Genomic DNA, 15,686 nt, shown 5'->3' with positions numbered 1-15,686 from the left:
ATTAGTATTCACACTGTCATTCACCGAAAAAGGGAGTCTGTCGCCCTCTAGCGGTCGAGCTGTGTTTCGCTTCAAGGAACGCACACTGTCAAATCCCAGTATGACTTTCCGCACCAACTCCAAGAACAGCTCCCCAAAAAAATGTAAAAATAAAGTACAGGAGGTATTTAAGTTATTGTAATATTAACTTCTGTGTTTATTCCCGTTAATACAACATGGAATTTTTACATTTGTTTTGCTTTGATTGCCTTATAACAAGAAATCAATGTTTCAAGCATGTATGCACAGCAACATATTTATTGTTGGATCATCATCTGATGTGTTTTAAATTACTACGTCCGCCGCATCAGTTTAAGTGTGCATTTCAAGTTAAGTTTTCGCTTTGTTTGGTGGGTTTTACGTATGAATGGTTTTGTAAAGTCTCTCCATTTGTTTTCTTGCATCATTATTATTATTATTATAAAAATAAATAAATTATTTTTTTATATATTGAAAACTACGTTTGAAAGAAAAATATTCCATTAAGATTGCCTATCTGCCTTATCGCTAGATGGCGATAGTGACGCACAAACAGCAAGGAATTGTTGTAGAGAAGTAGACCACAACAGCAACAAACGCCCGCTAGCACACAAACGTTTCTTATCAAAAGCTAAGCTTTATCCTTATGTTTAAAAGTCTTGTGGTTAAAATAACGACGTTTCATTAACATTGTCTAACCTTAATATTTACCGCCTTATCGCAAGGTGGTCTTACTGTTGCAAAGAAGGAGGCTACATTCTGTGATGACGTTTTTGTTGTAGGCGTAACGTCAGCAGTGGGCGTTTCTTCTTGTAGTCCAACAGGATGCAGACGGACTTGGATCATGGGGCTGTACTCGGAAGCATTCGCTACCATGATATTTACACTTCTGTTGATTTACTACACGTCCTTATGTGCCGGTTTTGAGATGAAGACTATTTATTGTACAATATCTGACAGCTGCGACTGTGATTTTAAGCCAGATATAAAGGGTAAGGCGTTATCAACGGCCACCTCATCAGACAGCTAACATTAGCTTCTGTTGTGTACATACATGCAGTGTCAAAATAACTCACTTTGAACCATTTTTCACTATTATGTCCAAGTAACTTTATCGTTACGTGAATGTTTATTCATGCTGTGCTTTATCGACGTTAAAAGCCCCATTTTGCTCTACAAAAGATAAGCAACAGCAAAAGTCATCTAACGTTACTATCTAACGTGCTATTGCTTTCCTCTGTGTTTTAAAGGCCATGTTGAATTGGTTATAGTTATATCATTACACATTACGCTCATGTTATTAAGGATTAACATTTAATAGATCTGTCTAAAGAAGTTCACCAGGTCGGAGTGATCTTTGCGCATGCGCAGTGTAACAGCCTTACTATCCAACGTGTTCACTACAACTCTTCTTCTGCTTTAACAGGTTTAGAGTGGGACCTTTTTAAAAACCTTTATGGTCAACATATGGTTCAGGACATTGTTTCGGAAGCAGTGGTGAATTTTTTACAGGATGAAAACCCGGAGAGACCACTGGTGCTGTCTTTTCACGGAGCATCTGGGACCGGAAAGAGTCTGGTCAGCTCTATGGTTGGTCGGCATATCTATGGAACAGCTATGGGCAGTCCATACATCCATCAATATGTTCCCACATTACACTTTCCATCAGCTGACCGGGTCCAACAATACAGGGTACCGCTGTTACCACACATTTTTTGCCGTGCTGTACATTGAAACAATTGAATACAGAATAGTCTATAATATTATAAAGCATATTGACCACAGTATTTATTGATGGTGTACTGTCTTGTATTTATTTGTACCTTTTAATTTTGTTCACAGTCAGATCTGAAGCGATGGGTGGAGAGAAACCTAACAGCTTGTGCCCGATCGATTTTCATCTTTGATGAGATGGAGAAGATGCCACCCGGAGTGATTGATGTTTTAGAGCCACATTTAGGCCCCTCTCATGTACTTTTTCAGACAAACTACCGCAAGGCGATTTATATCTTCATAAGGTAAATCTGAACGACTTAAAGTATTGGCTTAAAGAAGGCTTTCATGTCTTTGTCTAACAACGTGTTTGTCAATCCAGCACTATAGGCCAGGACGTCATTAATAAACTTGCACTGGAGAGCCAAAAAGCAGGAAGAGATCGAGAGGAAATTCGTCCTGAAGAGCTGGAGGATCTCATAGCTGATGCTGCGTACAATACCAGTAACAGTGAGTGTCGTAGATCTTCAGTAATGTTTCTGCAATGCTTTAAAGCAACACTAAAGAGTTTTTTTTTTACCTTAAAATAACGTTTTCAAAAAAGTTTCAGTCGTTCATCCACCTGAAACAGGGTGAACGGCACTTTCACATTCGCTTTGCAGCCCTCTGTCGGCCAAAACCTCACTAAAGAAGTTTCCAACCGTCGGGTCGCGGTCCTGTAGTTCGAGTGAAAACTACAAAACTTACTTTATGGCAGACCTACAATTCAATCAGAGTAAGCTTTGCTGCAGTAGGCTAAATTATTTACGACAGTGGTAGTGGACATTTCCGCTTCCAACCTGTAGGGGGAGCAAAGAGCAAAAACTCTTTAGTGTTGCTTTAATATTGTATTTACAGTAAACAGGCTTAATATTAAGATGCTATAGAAAGCAAATAATGTTTAGTTATCTAATTCATAAAATCAAGAGGTCTTTTGTCACAAATGTGGCAAAATCATGTGATCAATATTCTGAGAATTATTTTTTTTTGTTTTCCTAGGTGGATTTTACAGCTCCAGAATAATTACAAAAAAACTTATTACGCGTTTCGTGCCTTTCCTTCCCCTTCGACAACGGCACGTCGTGCGCTGCGCCCAAAGGGAGCTCTGCCAGCGCGGAGAGTGTCGTCGTGTAGATGTGGCATCGTCAGTAGGGGGCGCCATGATTTACATGCCACAGGACAGCCCATACTTCTCCAGCACTGGGTGCAAATTAGTGCCGGCTAAAGTGAACCTGTTCCTTTGAGGACCGGAGAAGAAACTATTTTAGGACCTTAAAAACAATCGTTAAAACAGCTCTGCAGATTAAGAGCACAAAGCCCTTTGGGTAATGACTACAGACATGAAAAAACCTGAATTGTGGATTTAGGGACATTTTCTCAGTTACATGTCATGTGGCTGGGTTCGGATGAAGAGGAATGAACGGCAATAAGGCAATTTCACATTTCTGAGTGTTTGAAACACATAATACCAAGATGTTGACAGTTAATTATAAATTAAATGCTTTTTGTAATTATTTATTTTAGGAGATATTTCTGATGTATTTCAGATATTAGCCATAAGGTGGCAGAAGTGCCTGCTCAAAGGAAGTTGTTTTTTTTCAACTTTTTTTTAATTTTATTTAATATGCATGTACATGATGTATAATAGCATTTTCTTTTGGTATTTAAATAGGTTTACAAAATCAATCAGGGATATCAGAAGGTGAAATGTAGCAGCCACTTTATGGTACCACATCATGATAAGCATCTCCTCTTTTTTATTTTATTATTATTTCTTTTTTGAAAAGCCACATAGTCCCTTTTGTTTGAGGCATCTTGTCCATTTTAATATTTAAAGTATGTTGAATTATTTTATTTCAGTTTTTTATTTCTTTCCATTTTAATATCAACGATAGACTAATGGAGTAAATGACTGTTTATATGGAATATACAGAAATAATTAAGTTTTACTTAATTTCATTTAAGACCCTAGAGGAGAGTGATATGTGCACATTAAATTAAAAGCAAATTATGTAGATTATTTTGCTATTTAAACCAATAATACTTATCAGAGATAACATTTATGAAGTACATCACCTAGTGGCCGGTGGTTTGGTCTATCATAGTTTTTACCACAATTCTACCATAATGTTAGTCCATATTGTTTACATTGTACACTAAGTTTGCACATTAATTTTAGAAAAAGTAAATAAATCAATTTCATGATGTAGCTTTTTCATGAATGATCGAACTTTGATGAATAAGTTATTGCCATTTTGTTATTTTGTGTTGTTTTTTATTTGAACAGACTAAAATCTATCACTTACAGTAAGGAAAAAAGTATTTGAACACCCTGATATTTTGCAAGCTCTCCCACTTAGAAATCATGGAGGGGTCTGAAATTGTCATCGTAGGTGCATGTCCACTTTGAGAGACGTAATCTAAAAAAAATCCAGAAGTCACAATGTATGATTTTTTTAAACTATTTATTTGTATGATACAGCTGCAAATAAGTATTTGAACACCTGAGAAAGTCAATGTTAAAATTTGGTACAGTAGCCTTTGTTTGCAATTACAGAGGTCGAATGTTTCCTGTAGTTTTTCACCAGGTTTGCACACACTGCAGGAGGGATTTTGGCTCACTCCTCCACACAGATCTTCTCTAGATCAGTCAGGTTTCTGGCCTGTCGCTGGGAAACACTGAGTTTGAGCTCCCTCCAAAGATTCTCTATTGGGTTTAGGTCTGGAGACTGGCTAGGCCACGCCAGAACCTTGATATGCTTCTTACAGAGCACTCCTTGGTTATCCTGGCTGTGTGCTTTGGTCATTGTAATGTTGGAAGACCCAGCCTCGACCCATCTTCAATGCTCTAACTGAGGAAAGGAGGTTGTTCCTGAAAATCTTGCAATACATGGCCCCGGTCATCCTACTTTAATACAGTGCAGTCGCCATGTGCAGAAAAACACCCCCAAAGCATGATGCTACCACCCCCATGCTTCACAGTAGGGAAGGTGTTCTTGGGATGGTTCTCATCATTCTTCTTTCTCCAAACACTTTTAGTGAAATTATGACCAAAAAGTTCTATTTTGGTCTCATCTGACCACATGACTTTCTTCCATGACTCCTCTGGATCATCCAAATGGTCATTGGCAAGCTTAAGACGGGCCTGGACATGTGCTGGTTTAAGCAGGGGAACCTTCCGTGCATGATTTCAGACGTCTTAGTGTATTACCAACATTAACCTTGGAAAACGGTGGTCCCAGCTCTTTTCAGGTCATTGACCAGCTGCTCCCGTGTAGTACTGGGCTGATTTCTCACCTTTCTTAGGATCATTGAGACCCCACGAGGTGAGATCTTGCTCCAGTCCGGGGGAGATTGACAGTCATGTTTACCTTCTTCCATTTTTTAATGATTGCTCCAACAGTGGACCTTTTTCACCAAGCTGCTTGGCAATTTCCAGCCTTGTGGAGGTGTACAATTTTGTCTCTAGTGTCTTTGGACAGCTCTTTGGTCTTGGCCATTTTAGTAGTTGGATTCTTATTGATTGTATGGGGTGGACAGGTGTCTTTATGCAGCTAACGACCTCAAACAGGTGCGTCTAATTTAGGATAATAAATGGAGTGGAGGTGGACATTTTAAAGGCAGACTAACAGGTCTTTGAGGGTCAGAATTCTAGCTGATAGACAGGTGTTCAAATACTTATTTTCCAGCTGTATCATACAAATAATAGTTAAACGATGACGATTTCAGACCCCTCCTTGATTTCTAAGTGGGAGAACTTGCAAATTAGCAGGGTGTTCAAATACTTATTTTCCTCACTGTATTTTAACCAAACCATTTTAACTATTATAACCTATTACACAGAGCTGGTGCCTTTTTAATATTTTCTTTCTAAATCTGAATATGGGCGTTCCTCACCCCTTACTGTGTGTTCAACATGGACTGAATGGTACAAAGACCTCCTACTATAGATCCAATAGCTAATCTCCACCAGGGTTGTTCCCCTTTTTGCCAAATGATATTAAATGTTTCTCAGCAGGAAATGTTGGCAGGTGTTAGGTGGTCTGTTGACGTTCATTATATGAAAGCTATGGCTGTGAGGTGGACATTAAGCTCTTTTGGGGGATAATCTCTTAATGCAAAGACCATCCCACCATTTCACCTGCATACAAAGCACTAATACCCCCACTTTGATGACTTCATTTGCCCTATCTCAGGAGCAAATCTGAATTCTTGCTCACCTTGGGTGGCGTTGAGGGACGGATATCGCATGACTATTACAAAAAAGCAACTATAGCACAATACCAGACTGACCTCCTCCCATCCGTACACCCCTGCTCCTTAGTTTGACCCCTGTGCTCCCGTTCACACGCTCCACAAGCCGGCTGCCCTTGGCTGGCCACTGGCCCCTACTTATTCAGACACCTCTCTATTCTGTCCCAAATCAGGTTTAAAAAGGCACAACATCACCCCCCACCCAACGGTCCTCTCCAGCCTGGCCACAATGGCCCCCACCCCCTTCAACATCTGTGAGCTCCCCTCTGTCTGCTCATTTTCTCCCTAACCACCCCATTATTGGCTGGCTTTCACTTGTAAATGTGCCCGGCCACAGTGCTGATGAGGCTTTGATCTGCATGGCCAGGGTCAGGATGGAGTTAGCTCTGGCTGAGGGGTGGAACGGAGGATGCGGCGGGCCTTGTGTGGCCCAGAAATGAAAAACAATCAGCGCACGGAGAGAGGATCCTTTTGAGGTGCATTCAGCTGAGACGGTTTGGCCGAAGCAACTTTTGCCTCTTTCTGGCTACGCTCCAGTAATTTGAGGGAATTTGGTGTGGTTATGCATTGGATTACAAACAATATGACTAAATTTTCTCACGTATATAGTTGTTACGTAACATGGCATTTGCTCATTTTTATATTTTGGGAACTCTTGGATCGGCGTCGCTTTCAGATATGCGACATTGTCTAGGGTTTCAATTTCAAAAAGTCAATATCTCGTGAGGTTATTTTTGGACGGTGTGTCTCTCTTTATCTCTGTTCTCGTTCAAACAATGGACGGTTACCACAGCGATGGAGTCTCCAGGACAACAGGTGAACAAAGGGCGAGAGAAGGGGGGAATGTTGGGAGAGGGGTGCAGGGGGCAGTAGGGATGCCCTTGGCCTCAGTGTGGTCAGTGGGGGACAGGGGCCTCTGGAGGATGCATTAGAAAATGTCTGTCAAACAAACTTTGTCTTTGCAGGTCTAACATGATTGATAATCCTCAGACTTTTTAAGAATCCCACGATTCAGATAGTTTGACACTGTCACATTGCCCCTCTTAAGTGATTTATTGCCTAATTTCCTTCCACGTGAGGTAGTCGCAATGATAAGTGCAAATTCCACTAACACAGCAGTAATCGTCTATAGTCACAACTTTTCATGGGGATGTAAAACCTATAGGGCATGGAGAGTACTCCAAAACCATGTTAATTTATTTGATTTATTTAAGCACTGGAGTTTTTATTTTTAGTTGTTTTAACATATGTATATTTCAAAATATGTATATAATTAAAAATGAAATATGTATATTGAATAAATATTTATATTTACATTTTTTTAATAAACCAAGATGTAAACAACACTGGTCCAGAAGCACTTCATGTTGTTTTTTAGTTCACATTTATTTTACATTTTAATTCAGTTCTAAATTTTCTGTTGGTTGTATTTTGTTCTAATATTCATTTATATTAATATTTTGTTCAGTGTTAAAAAACTGAAACAGAAAGTGCTTCTGGACCAGTGTTGTTTACATCTTACAAAATGGTTTATAGCATGACCAAAATAAATGTATATTGTAAACACAGCTGTATATGTTATTTGGGTACACATACACACACATGCATACATACACATATATATCTACAGAAATATATTTCTGTCTGCAACATATTTTATAACTATAAAAGCATACACTATGGTTGTTTACATAGGTTACTATGGTTGGTTAAATATTGCACAGACCAACTGTTGGGTTATAAATAAACTTATTCTGGGTTGTTTCAACTGTTTGAACTACCCAATTAGGTAATAACAACCCAGTATAGGTTTGTTTATGCATAACATACACTGTAAAATATCTGTAAAAATTACAGTTTTACTGGGAGCAGTTTGCCTGTAACTTACTGTAGATTTAAATGTATGTTATTTACTGGCAATAGTTTGTTTAAAGTTAAATGAACATTAAACATTAACAAGACTTTATCTTTACAGAATAAAAATAAAATAACAGCCTCATAAAAAGCATTCTGGAAAACCAAATCTGAAGAAAAAAGGTTCATTGCACGAGGCTGTTATTTTAATTTTATTCTGTAAGGATAAAGACTTTTTAATGTTTATTAAAATTTTAACAAACTGTTGCCAGTAAATAACATACATTTAAATTTACAATAAGTTACTGGCAAACAGCTGCACAACTACAGCTAATTTATTATAGTGTAATAGTTTGTTCTTCCCTATATTTATTAGGATGTAACTTTGAAAATAATATTTGATAAAGATTTTCACAGATTTATCCATTTATCCATCTGTGGATTTAGTTACAATTTGTTATATTGATCTTACATTTTTTCTTAAATAGAAAAATTGTAAAATCACAATAAAGTCGTTTGTAAATAAGAGACAACTATGTATTCGTTAATGTTCTAATTACGTTATAAAGGGCTGCTTTTAAAAGATCAAAAGATCTGACTTAATCTTATTTAATCCTATTGGATTAACACGCCATTTCTTTGTTATCCTAAAGTCTGTAGCAGACACCTCATGCATTGAGCATAAATGCGTCAAGTCCTGTCAGCTCAATTTTAAACCAGTACTTAACAATAATCACAAATGAACTGAAATTGTAATAATATGTAGTAAAACACGTCGAACAATTCGTTTCTTCACATATACAATGTGCAACTTTTTTATTCAGTATAAAATGTATATAATAAAACAAAATCAGCTAATTTTGTGATGTAAATATTTACATTTATTTTACCTAAATATATATAGGCAACAGTCCCCCAAAGCAATTGATATAATGCAAGCACATAATGGTTCGGTCAAAAATAAATAAATGAAATCGAATCGAAATTCGAATCTAAAAAAATCTCTCCATAAAACAACATCAATTTAAATGCATTTCCTGTTTTAAAAAGGCAACATGCAAACAAAACCCTTTTAGGTTTCTTTGTTAATTCATAACATAAAACATACAACAATCGAATATTTTGATAAATTGTCGATTTTATTGAAATGCTGACAAACAATCAAGTCAATCAATTTCGATGCTAAAACATTACATTTTAAACCACCAAATTACAAATGTTTAATAATGACAAACATACAATTTAGGATTGGAGACGCGTGGGAACCTCCAGCAACAGATGTCCATGCACAATTCTCGACTTATGGTTTGACATTTAACAAGAATTGCGTTTGGACAATCAAGTGCTCGGGCTCAGATTTTCACAAATGGCATAACTGTGAACAATTCACTGCAAATTCAGACGATTTGGGATCCATGCGTTTGTCTGTCCTCGTGTGTTTCTGCTCATTTTTAGAGAGGTGGAAAGGCCTTGTGACCACATTGTTTTATAGGACCAGACGGATTGTTCGTTTTGAACATATCAGCTGTATTTCACAAACCGATTTGTAATACAATTACACAATTTTCATTGCACTTAAACAACAACAGCAATTAATAAAAAATAACGAAATGAACATAAAACAGCCTTTTGTCGGTATTAAGCATGCCGTGTTCCTTTAAGATGCTATCTCGTAAAAAACAAGATCGGACTTATTTAAATTTATTCGTTTCTTGGTTATTAAAATATAAATAAAAGGTAAGCTAAATTATACCAGGTCCTACCAGGGTAAAAAGACTTATACATACGGCAAAAAATAAATACAAAACATTATTTTATTATTTATCTATATCTATCTATTTGTCTAAATAAATAAAAAAATCCCATTATAAATTACAGTTATATTTATCTCTCTAAAATAAATAAATATGAAAGTGCTCTGTAAATCTGGTGATCTTAAGGAAGATGTGTTGCACCAACATGAGGCACTTATTTCAAACACACCGATGCTGGCTCATATAGGCTCCGTGGTTCGCCATTTCTGCACCTGTGAGATGCTCAGTGTCCAAAAATCCCAAAAATGAAAAATCCCGATGTGAAATTCCTCAAGGCGTCGCAACGAAGGCATTTACTCTCTCTGCTCTCCAACTTCATCCGGCAATAGCGCCGTGCTGGACCAATGCGCAAAATAAAACGCAGAAGACATAAAGTTCTTCCGTGCATTTAAGACGCCGAAAGTCCACGTTTTTGAGGATCGAAACAAGACATCAATTCCTACGTCGACATCCAGAAAAAGGACTGTGCTGAATACAGACTGCCAGCATCCTTTCGGTCCAAAGGATGTAGCAGATGCTCCGCTGGCTATTGCGCAGCTTCCTAAATAAACGGCGAGGGCACGAGTGGGGTCGGTGATCGCTTGGTACGAGGTTTGAATAGCACACCACTGAGTGATAAATGGCCATTGTGGTGGGAAGGGGATGAGTATCCACTGACCATCATCTTCGCTATGAGCAGTAACCTCTTAAAGGAAAATGACTATATTTTTTGCCCATTGCAATTACAATCCGACACTGTCTACACTGTGCCATTACGCATTGTGTCCTCGATGACGTCCCCTTTCTTTATGGGTTCACAAAAGCCCCTCGTGTAAATGGTTACCTGGCACTTTATCACAAAGCAATTGTTTATCAACAGCTGAGACCAGCTAGTGTTTATACAGGCGCATAAAACAGGGTTTATATGAAAACACTTAGTATTGTTTATAAAAGGCAAACATTTATTTAGCCTTTATAAAAGTGCTGAATGAATCTTGAATATATATTTTATCTTGAATCAATATATATTTCTTATTTAATGACTGTGTAATAAGCTTTTGCATAGTAATAAATGTATTATGTCAAACTGCATGACTTTCATTATACTGCAAATGCTTTTCTAGGTAGGAGATCATTGTTTTAGTTTAAATATTTTTGTAAAACAGGAAAGACCCCCTAAGAGGCTCAGGACACTATCCTGAATAAATTTGCACTTTTGTATTAGTTGTGTGTCCAACCATGCCAGTAACCTTTGACCTGTGAAGTATTGTTTGAGCTGTGAGTGGACTAAACATTTGTGACCATTCAGAGAAACTTTTGTAAAAAAGGCTCAAGAAAAGCATATTTGCCAGTGCACTATATACCTAAAATCTTAAAACTCTTTTTTACTTTTAATCATTTTAATATTTCTTGTTTTGGTATTGAGGAATGATAAGAGAAATCATAATGTATCCATTTTTAATCTATTATGAATTATGTAAAATATTTGTTGCTTTGAACTATAGTGAATTATAAAATGTATGTTTCAAAGTTAAACATCTTGAGCAATAACTCTAAAATATACATCATGAAATAGGTTGTATATTTCATGTGTTTTGTGGTTTTCAGTAAAGAGATAAAACTACAAAACAATGGTAAAAACAAAAGATTAATATATAGGCTATAAAAACAATTGTTTTTTTCAACCCATGGTTGGCTAAAATATGGACAAACACATCTGCTGGTTTATAATAAACTAGAAAATATAATATATAATATTTATGTGGCATTTGCTGGATCAACGCAGTATAGGTTCAATCAAACCCAACGGTTGGGTTTTTCCAAATTCAAACAAAAATAACCCAGGACATCAGTGAAATGTTATTATTTGAAATTATTTTCTAATGTATACCCCCAAATAAATAGACACTAACCCGTAGACATCAATTGTTCATGCTAGTATATCTGTGTATATACATATATCTGTATATTATGGTAGTATATAATACAATTTTCTGCTAAAATAAGAGTCTCCACTTTGCAGTTCTGGTGCACTTCTTACTGCAAAACTAAAAAAACCCAAAATCTATCTGTTTGCCTGTCTATGGAATAATTCTTAAATATTTCTTATTTTATGTCATAATAATCATTTTTAAAAAGATTAAAAAATGATTTCCATGTTTAAGATTTCCAAATTAAAAACGTAAAAGTTTTATACATACAACTTCAAGGGGAGGCAGTATTTAGACAGGTTTATATATTTTATTTCTATTGAAGAGAGGAGGCAGAGTACCCTGAAACTCAGATTTCAAGTGAGTAAATGTATACAATTTGCTGTAACCAAGCAATACTCAAAATAAAGCAATGCAATAAAACATGCTTATCTATGAAGATTCAAAACCTTTGGATGCAGTGGAAACTGTTTCATGTTAAAGGGACACTCCACTTAAAAAAAGCTAATTTTCCAGCTCCCCTAGAGTTAAACACCCGACCTCTACCGCTTCGGAATCCATCTAGACAACCTCCGGGTCTGGCAGTTCCACTCCCAGCATAGCTTAGCATAATCCATTGAATCCGATTAGACCATAAGCATCACGCTCAAAATAAATATCCAATAACCATCCTTGATTATTACACCAAAATGAGAGTATAGTTTCTAGCCTCATCGGCCTAGAAAATCGCAACTTTTAATTTTCCGTCTGTCTTAGTACACGATGTAACTACAGAAGAGTCAAGTTTTAAATAGGAAAAATATCAAAACTCTTTGGTCATTTTTGAGCGCGATGTTAATGGTCTAATCAGATTCAATGAACCATGCCAAGCTTTAGTAAAAGTGGTAGCACCAGACCCGGAGATCAGCCGAATGGACTCCAACACAGCAAAAATCAAATGTTTCACTCTAGGGGAGCTGGAAAATGAGCATATCTTCAAAAAAAATGTGTCCCTTTAACATCTCTCAGAGAAACTATAACCAAACTAAGCTCCATCAGAAAGGAGCAATGAAAATACTATGCATTGTAAAAATCATGTAATTGAATTATCAGTTTTGATTTTGTTCTGTTGTGGTGCCCTGTTGTGATGAAAGTGTCCTTTCTTTTCTCTTGCGTGGTGTTTTGCTTCCCTCTGCTGGAGAACTTTGGGGTTGCGAGTCTCTGATAAACGTCAGAAGAACATCCAAACTCTGCTGCATGACTGAGTCCAGGACTTTCTGCTCCTCTTGTGAAAAACGTCCCAAAACGTGACGGTCGACAGACGTTTTACCCGTGGGTCGTCCGATTCCGATGCGCAACCGCGGCGTCACCTGCCAGCACAAACCAAGATGCGTTTTGTTGTGAATTTATGCATCCGATAAAATGGTTAATTTAAGAATTTACTTACATCAGTTTGAAGACAGTCTACACATGACCTCACACCATTGTGACCCCTGACACCAAATGAAGACAAGGTTAAATCAATGGCGTACAGTAGTTAAGTCATGTTAGTAAAACGAGAGGCTCATTTACCTTGCACTTCCACCATGTTTAATGCCAAACTTCCCTAGCGGTTTGTCAAGCTCATCATGAATCAAGAGTATATTTTCGGGTTGAATTGAAAATTTGCTTGCTTCAAAAAAAAAAAAAAAAAAACAGTCAGCCTGCACACAGCCAATACTTAAGCATTTGGCAGATTTATCCAAATCGATAAAGTGCATTCAAGGTGCAAATTCTTTTCATCTGATCTATATGCATATTAACATATTATGAGAAATAATATGTTAATTTTATTTCTACTTCTGTATCTATTGATACAGGAGGGCATAAGGGAATGCAACGTGTCTTGTACCTGCTTTCGCCACGCTCACGCCATTGACGTTCATAAGCAACTTGGGTCGAAGAAGAACCAAATTAATGCTTTGATGTTCGGTTACAATGACCTCCCCTGACACATGTCTGTCTGATCTCCAGCTGTCCGATACTCCCAGATGTTCAGCTAGTTTTGTGAGCACAGCCATACCGACACTATGTCGAGAGCCATGCATGCCTGGGTTTCCCAGTCCTACAACCTGAAACACGATAGAAACACACAATGTAATTCATGGACCATATTACTAAAACTTCCTATCATAAGTAACTAAGTATTGGGATAACCAATGTTAAAACAAACTAAGTTTAATTTGGAACCTAACTTTCACATTTTAACTGGTTAACCTGCAGGCTGGTTTTACAGCCAGGATTTTGGCCCTCTTTAGCCTGTCAGGCCGGAAGACCAGATGCCCACCAGCTCAGCTGACCCACCAGCCTGACCAGGCTGGAAGACCAGCCTGACCGGCTCTGCCAGGCTGGGAGGACCAGTTTAAATCAGCCACTCCCATCCTAAACCGGCCAAGCTTAGGCTGGTCAAGCTGATCTAGGCTTGTGGGTGAGCTGGTCTTCCAGCCTGACCAGCCAAAAAGTGGCCAAACCCCCTTCAAAACCAGACTGCTACGTTACACCAGCCTAAAACCAGCCAACCATCTTAGGCTGGTTTAGGTAGATTTTTCAGTAAGGTTTTACAATTTTTAAAAATTGTTAATTAAAACAAAACACTGGTTGAAATGTCAATAAAAAGTATTTATGTACGTATAAATTATGTCACCAAGAAGGCACGTGTATGTACGTAAATGTTTTACATACCATTTTCCTTCTATTCTTGCCAACTATTACTTCCCCAGCCATTTTCCGAGACGAAGGAATGCTCATCAACAGTGGGTTTACAAGTTTTGTTATCATCCACCTTACGAAAGCCATTGGCAATTTAAAGGATTGAGTTAAAACAGCCCAGACTTTGACTTGAACTGTTGCGTTACTCATCATGAGTCATTCATTATCAATGCAAAACACGAATCGCATCTGATGTAAACTTCTGTAACGTTATATTATATTACGATGATCGCGATTCCAGTTCGACTCAACGTCAATTTACACAAAAATATAATAAGTGGGACCTATTTATCCACAAATAAATTTTAGTTTTTTTTTTTTTTTACCCTTGTGAGTTATCATGTGAATTCTCACATCAGCACAAGCGTCGCGTGCATGCTGTGTTGCCAGATTTACAGTAAGATCACTTTGTCAATTCAGACTCGAGAATCGAGTATATGTTTATATACCGCCTACTTTTTTTTAAAAAAATACGATGAAAAAATATGTGAAATTAAAGTATCAAATTCGGTATCTAATATTGTGTGTCTGTATGTTGTAACGTTTCACATGTATGTTCAATTTTAATTGGCAACCCCAGGGTGACTGACGTCAGAAAAGCGACAGTTTTTTTTATCTTTACTTACAAGCCTACAGCGCCCTCTGTCTTGGGTGTGTGGAGTAACATACTGATGTTTGCTTGTACCAAACATTTAAAAGTTTATTATAGACGATTGCCTAAATATAGTAGAAAGTAATCTTTTTATGTAGCCTTCAGAACGTGGCCAAAATTATTTGCGTCCCCCACAACCCCATCAGTAATTTTATTACCATTTGCAGTAGTCTTTTTATCTTTCTTAATTTATTTGTAATGAACAAATAACATGACAACAACCATTCACCACTGTATTACAACAGAATAATCAGGTACATACAATAATAATAATAATAATAATAATAATAATAATAATAATAATAATAATAATAATAATAATAATAATAATAATATAGAAAAACTTTTATTATTTTATTGTGGTAAAAAGTGTCTCATTTACTTACCCTATATCACCCATCCAAACCTAAAAATGGTTTTTGCCTCCTTTAAAAATCACTATAGTATCAGTATAATTGTCGTAAATAAATTTTAATTCTGATGTAAATGTTAAATGTTGTGATTTGTCGTGGCTTGGCTAAAAAAAAAACCCTGTATATTAAATCATGTCACTACATAAATGATCCAAAAGCAGAGCAAATACTAGAGTCCTTATAACTTTCTTATGAGATATATTCAAATTCAAATAATTTTCCAGTTATTTTAAAAATACAGAAACACAGGTTTGATCCATTTGTGAATGGAATTTGCTGAGAAAAATTATAA

The 15,686-nt window shown here is 36.8% G+C and overlaps 2 protein-coding genes across 2 annotated transcripts; one reads left to right on the top strand and one right to left on the bottom strand.

The window, feature by feature from the left end:
* Positions 1–622: 622 nt before the first annotated feature.
* On the top strand, positions 623–3,547 carry tor2a (torsin family 2, member A). Its single transcript, XM_055200705.2, has 5 exons — positions 623–1,010; positions 1,445–1,710; positions 1,861–2,036; positions 2,114–2,241; positions 2,770–3,547. The coding sequence occupies exons 1-5, from the start codon at positions 863–865 to the stop codon at positions 3,012–3,014; spliced, it is 963 nt and encodes a 320-aa protein (XP_055056680.1). The 5' UTR covers positions 623–862; the 3' UTR covers positions 3,015–3,547.
* Positions 3,548–12,580: 9,033 nt separating this feature from the next.
* ptrh1 (peptidyl-tRNA hydrolase 1 homolog) lies at positions 12,581–14,710 on the bottom strand. The gene is made up of 5 exons (XM_055200689.2): positions 14,303–14,710; positions 13,473–13,692; positions 13,154–13,253; positions 13,029–13,074; positions 12,581–12,951 (listed from the first exon to the last, which is right to left on the bottom strand). The coding sequence occupies exons 1-5, from the start codon at positions 14,480–14,482 to the stop codon at positions 12,691–12,693; spliced, it is 807 nt and encodes a 268-aa protein (XP_055056664.2). The 5' UTR covers positions 14,483–14,710; the 3' UTR covers positions 12,581–12,690.
* Positions 14,711–15,686: the final 976 nt, after the last annotated feature.

This window comes from Misgurnus anguillicaudatus, chromosome 22, assembly GCF_027580225.2.
Source record: "Misgurnus anguillicaudatus chromosome 22, ASM2758022v2, whole genome shotgun sequence".
Taxonomy (NCBI): Eukaryota; Metazoa; Chordata; class Actinopteri; order Cypriniformes; family Cobitidae; genus Misgurnus; species Misgurnus anguillicaudatus.
The sequence above is the reverse complement of the archived record's forward strand: the minus strand, read 5'-3'. Positions and strand labels throughout refer to the sequence as shown.